The sequence below is a fragment of the Opisthorchis viverrini genome (assembly GCF_000715545.1).
Source record: "Opisthorchis viverrini unplaced genomic scaffold opera_v5_25, whole genome shotgun sequence".
Lineage (NCBI taxonomy): Eukaryota > Metazoa > Platyhelminthes > Trematoda > Opisthorchiida > Opisthorchiidae > Opisthorchis > Opisthorchis viverrini.
Window position 1 is genome coordinate 1,605,731 of NW_008751681.1, and position 6,367 is coordinate 1,612,097.

At 41.3% G+C, this 6,367-nt stretch overlaps 1 protein-coding gene across 1 annotated transcript in view; it reads left to right on the forward strand.

The window, feature by feature from the left end:
* Nucleotides 1–5,809: 5,809 nt before the first annotated feature.
* Nucleotides 5,810–6,367, forward strand: part of T265_12937 (hypothetical protein) — a gene marked incomplete at both ends in the record, with an annotated part of 55,218 nt that continues 54,660 nt past the window's right edge. Inside the window, 2 exons of the mRNA XM_009166371.1 lie at nt 5,810–6,005; nt 6,143–6,320. Of these exons, the coding sequence (XP_009164635.1) occupies nt 5,810–6,005; nt 6,143–6,320 (374 nt within the window). The remainder of the gene's footprint in view (nt 6,006–6,142; nt 6,321–6,367) is intronic.

Genomic DNA, 6,367 nt, shown 5'->3' on the forward strand with positions numbered 1-6,367 from the left:
GTGATAAGACATTCATTCATTCATTCATTCCTGTATATATGTGCGTATATATTCAGATGGATATCAGAGTTAAAAATGTGACGACCGTATCACATTCTCTACGAGTTCTACCCCCGAAGACCAAATATTTCTCTCTCAGCAAAAGTAAGTGGGGCATGATTTTTGAGATGTTCCCCCCGTTCACTCCCACGCTCGGTTTCACAGTTCCTATCCTTTACTGATATTTGATCAGGTGGCTGTAGATTTACTCACACTGATGATGCCCTCTCGATTGGTGATCAGAACTTCTTCCAGCTAACTTTCATGTTTGGACGACAAATCAACCACTACACACCCGAGCTACCGATATTGCGGTGCATTTCAACCTGACCGTTAGTTACTCACAGTTAAGATAGTATCGGATATGAGGAGTGCTCCATCAGGACAAGTTAGTAACGTCACTGTGACGTATGTGAGTGGCTTAATTTGTCATATCAGATTAAGCGCAGTAGACAGCATCGGACTAGTTTCATCCTAATAGGATCCGAGCGACCGGGTGGGTAGTAGTCTGGATCGCTAATTATACCATATTGCATGGGTGCACTGGGCTTGGTTACAAACTCGGTTCAGTTAATGTGTATGTTTTGTTATCGAAATAAATACGTAAAGAGACTTGAGAAACTCCAACGAGTGTGCATCCGTAGGGCAAATAATTATAAGTTGCGGGGGGGGGTCGGTGGTTTAATATCACACTGTGCCTTATTTCGTCCACAGTGTATGGCTGCTGTTTGGAGTAAATATTCCGATAAAATTCTTGACTGTTTTTAAAGAGCGTGTTTCCTAATCTCATTCTCATTCCTTCGAGTCCAATTTCCAACGGAAGAAAACAACTTTGTGGCGCCAGGGATGGCTTGCATCCTTACCATTCAGTTCGCACCTGATACTCTCGGAGACTATGAAGACGAAGTTTTAATCGAACAAGACGCTCACCCTCAAGCGCTGATCATTCCAATTGTTGCAAGAAGAACAAGACTTGACCTCACCTGTGAGTTTTTTTTATGGTTGTGTCCGATCTGTAAAGTCCTTAGTTTCTCCGTACAAACAATGACCACTGAAGGTCAACAACTTTGGGTGACATTTCTTTTTATTGACAACGATCTTAAAAGAACTGGATGTCCGTATTAATCACCAGTGGAAGACGTTTTAAAGTACACGTTAAATTATACGTTGTCCAGCCATTTGTTAGCTGGTGAACATGCATAAGAGAATTTGTTTCTAACCTATGCTTTCAACTGCATAGAGCTAAGCTGTGCTTCTGTCACCTTTAAGTTTACTATCTGAGCAGACTGGCTCTAAAATCTCAGGACAGTTACTTCGGTAAATTCCCTCTTGTAAGCCAGAAAAGGGAAACTCTAATTAGCCCAACAGAGTATCCTTCTGAGCCAAAAACCTTTTGCAGTGGGCCTGAAATTGTTGTGACTGACCGTTTCTTTATCCAGCAGTCTCGTCAATGGATTTTGCCTGAAATACAGCAGTGTCACGTGTGATATTATCTAACGGATAGGGGGCAAACAAATTGGCCGTGCTGAACCTCATCATCGCTGTTAGTTTCAAAAATGATAAGTGATTCCTGATCTCTGCATGTCACCTTAAATTCGGTACTCATTTGCTGCTCATGTGAACGTGCTTCGGGACGTGGTTCGCCACTTGAATCGAACGCCTGATCAGTCAAACGGGGCAGATCAAGGTGAAGCTCAGATGGCTGCCTAATCGGTCACGAAAGATATGTTGGGAAACCAGGTTGGCGCAAAAAAATACCTTAGGGTCTTACTCTGAAATGTCAGGCCAAACGTGTCAGTATTTTGTAAGATCCTGCTGGCCAACCGGTATGAACAGCGCCCATACCCGCAGGAGACCGTGATATGCGGAGTTGACTAGCTCACCCCTTGATTGGTTTCGACCGTCATTTTATATAATCCCGTTTACGCTCTACTGATTGTTAGTGGAGCTCGGTTTACGCGAATAGAACGAAGTTTTGGCAGCTTTCAAACTTTACCCTTTTGGTGCAATATTTAAATCACTTCAAATTATCAACTCAACAACCGTTAGGTGGACAAAAACAGCGAACAGTGAGAGTCGTCTGGACCAATAAGAGTAATATACACAGACAGCAACTCCTCAAATAAAAAGCGGATACCAGTTGAGGAATACCCGGAATAAAGGTCCCGTGATGTTGATTGCTCTGCAGTGAGAGTGCAATATCAAAGACATACTCGTGCCAGTCGCCTTCCAGGGGCTGTTTTACTAATTGAATTTACCGTTCCTCTTTCACAGGGTTTTGCAAATCTGATAAGTCGACAATATCGAGATGAAAAGTAATTATACTCACGTCATTCGTGATCAATTTAAGCCCAGAGCATCATCACACGCTACAGGGCTTCGAAATAAATTGTATGAAGCAAAAAAGTATGGGGGTTCGAGTTCAACAGAAGAAACATATCTTTCTAATCGGCAGGATAACTTTGAACTCAAGCAGTCTTAAGACCGTCCATTCCAACACACTTTACGCAGATTTCTTTTTATGAGGAAACTGACCCACCAGAGCGCAACACAAGCGGTGTTGTGTAGAGAAAAGTTAAAACTGTTTAGCCCGCAGCCTGCACATTTGTACCACGAACACGGAGGATGTTTGAAACGTCAAAAGCATGACTCGAGGAGAAACGTACACAAATGGCCAGAGGGTTGCAGGTTATAAACTAGTGAGTTTCGTGAGATGCGAACTGCTGATTATTCTCAGTATGGACGCAACAGTTGTGCAGTGCCTCTTGGATGAAATGATACAGATAAAATATTGGTAGTAAACAGCATGGTAGTTCATCTACAATTGAAGCACAACAGTTCTGTTTGGTTCAAACCTACGGCCGGAGGCAAGTTTTGCGAGTTTCGCTACCATTAGAGCTCACCTACGTTCGCATACTAACCCACACGGAAATTCGACTTTCTGTTATATCAAATGCAAGGAGTTTACTTCGCGGCTGTTCCAATGAATGTGGCTGAATTATCACGTCAGTATGGGCGAATCTATTCACACTTAAGCCTGAAACAATTGTGGTGATTAACAGGAATGTTGGAGAAAACTCAATGCTGGGTTCTGTTTTGGATAATAAACAATGGGACAAACAATGTGCTGCGCTTCTTCAGGACATAAAAATAACTTCATTCATACAAAGAGTAGTTAAAACTACCTATGAGCGACTGATTGGATACTTTCTATCTCGAGTGTCTATTTTCATGTCAATCCCATCAGTTTGCTTCAAACCTACTGCCATAAAACCAATATGTGCGAGGAATGGGACAGTTTGCGTGGGTGGAAAAGACAGTGTAACAATGTCAGGTGTCTCCCTAAGGTTTTTGACAGGGGAAGACATGATAGGCGCAACAATGATAGAATCACTTTGCCTTAGCGGCTGCTTTAGTTTAAAAGAAGAAACAAATTAACGACTGGCAATTGATTTCCTGTCAGTAATACACATTTTTAGACATATTTTACGTCTTCCACAGAGTTGGCTCCGATAATGCGGAAAAGAACTTGTGCCATCAGTGTCTATGTCCTCGTCACTGATTTTGCTATTTCCTTCCATTTGCCTCCCCACCCACCCACAGTGTCAGAGCTTTACTCTTTCGGATCGTGTTTACTCGGAAGCAAGAAAACAATTCGTGTCAATTTGGAGCTTAAAAACAAGGAAGCTGATGCATCTGGCCGATTTATTATAATGAGTCCAAAGAGCTACAATGCATATGAAAACCTCGGTCTGCGGAAATTCGAAGTAATACAAAACTCACAGTGATGTGACAGAATATGAGTAGTCAAATTGATTTGCTTTTGCCAAAAATGTCCCTAACTACTGGTGTTGACGACAAGATTGGTGGGCCTCGTGTTAGGGTTAGAGTAGCGCTTTTGGATTCTTTTTTATTCCTGTGAGCCGTCAAACAACTGAATTGTAATGTGCGAGTAGTCGAAAGATGTTTGGTCTGTCTGGAACGCCAAACATTGATCGTTGCGCATTTTGATCACATCGTATATTCAAACCCGATAATTTGGCCACATCCAGCTTAAGTCGAGGACTTCATGCAAGCACTACATATTCGATGTCTGGAGCTCTATGTCCAGCAGTTTCCATAATGGCAGATTCACTTCGTCGATTTAGTTTCACCAAAAAATCGCACTAGAGCAGTGTCAGGTCTACTCAAGCAAGATTAACATGTGCAGTACGTCCGCCGTTTTACTCGCGTTATTTTTCGTCGTCAGTCCTTCAACTGCTTTGTATTCTTCACCATGTGACATCATTTTGAAAATAATGCTTGTTAGATAATTTTGCAATTGTGTATACTGTCCAGTTGTGAAATTCCCACCAGCGACTAACTTTGATTATTGACTCGTTTGGTGGTGAGATAATGCAGTCCAAGTGAATATGAATGACTCAGCGAATCATATGCTACAGCTCAGTTTTTGAGGACTCATAACTGTTTCGGGTTTGAGCTCCAGCTCTAATGTCACTCATTTCTTCCGCACTAAGGGTATTTGACTTGACGTGTTTTCCCAAACCTTTTCTATTGTGCGCTGATGTTAATTTTGGTTTACTCAAAAGGTATATTTTAAATATCCCAGGGTAGATCTTTTCAACCTACTCCAACTTTCTCCACTTCGAAGGTAATTTAAACGGGTGAATATATCTATAAAAATCGAGGTTTTGAACTATAGTGGGTGGAATATACACGCCTGTGAATATATTCACTTCATACTTTAATTAACCCCTGTAGAAGATGGGCGTTCTGCTAAATTTTAAGAAGAGTCTCTCGTTTGTCATCCTATTAGGTATTTGCAATACTTTCGGTTATTCAGGAAACAGTATTGAAATTGTTTCCAGTAGTGTGTACTCCTTTTATCGTTGGATTGAAACTGTTGTAAAGCGTTGGAATTGATGTGATTAAATGACGGAAGCAAGTATCGTCATTCCAGTGGATGAAAAAAAACAGAGATAACATATTGGAAAAGATGGTGGGAGACGAAAAAGTAAGAAGTGAAGTGGAAATCAGAGTTCAAAAACCCTTTTCTTCTAAGTTCAGCGGTTAAACCGTCAACATCAACAAAGACGAACTGTTTAATTGCACAGTGATCTAGTGGTTTCCAATAAAAGGGCGTGCTGGTAAAATTTTCATCCTAAATGTGTCGGATGAAAAGGGCACTCTAGAGAAATCGAACAAATAATTCTAAGTACTTCTTCGAGAAATACACTCATTTGCAAATCAATTTGGTTTCACGGGATACTCGATTGAATCTCTCGTTTATGATATCTTCCAGCTGAATGTGCTGCACACAGGCCGCCTCATGATTCAGTTGGCACGATATTCGAGATATCGCAGTATATTTTCATAAAGGAAACTACTCATTAGTAATTCTTGTCATTATCGGGCTAGTAAGGGAAACGTATAACGATAGGCACGTGATTTCTCGTAATTTAAGACAAAGTAAACGTCCTAAGTGCTTGTCACGAGCGGAACTGCTCAGCGTATCGATCAGTTGGGTTGCGTGGGCGAATAGAGTCTATGCAGCCTTGTTGACTGCTAAAGTCCGTTGCCAGCGAAGAGGTTGGTTCTGACCTCGCGTGAAGGTTTGACTACCTTTTTTTTTCTTCAAATAACAGCACAGCTGTGTTCATCCTTTTGAACGTGAACGTCACCATTGACATCAAAATCATCATTTTTCCTCTCTCTCAATTATGAATGTATTTAAAACTATCCATTATCCCTCCATTTGATACGCATAAAGGAACAATTCACAACCGTTGAAAATTCAAACAGCCTAGAAGCTGATGCATTCAGTCTCAAACCTGCCTGTTTCCACCTAAACGTCAACGCCAAAGTGGAAATAGATCTTTGCTTCAATCCAGTAAATTTGGGGACGAACGAAACTGAACTTGTTCTGATATGTGACAACGGAATGCATCGTAAATTCCGGCTAAAAGGTGAGTTGGGCATCAATCCATGGGGCCGGTCAGCATCATAGCCATTGTCTTAGTGCTGATAGGAACAGAGAATTCTTGTATCTCTTGCAAACTGGTTAGTACAACCTTCCCAGCGCGTTCTTTTTAACTTGTTTTAGGATCCGGTGAAGAAGCACGTGTAGTTTTACATTCTGTTGGGGAATTCATCCCAGATTCCCAACCAAATAGACTCCGCACGTTATGGTCTGATGGTAACAACTCGGTCTACACCTGCTGGCTTTCAAAACAATATGTACACACGACAGAAGTAACAGAACTGGTGATTGAGAATCTATGGTGAGTTTTCAACTGGTTCAGTTGACAGTATATATATATATATATAT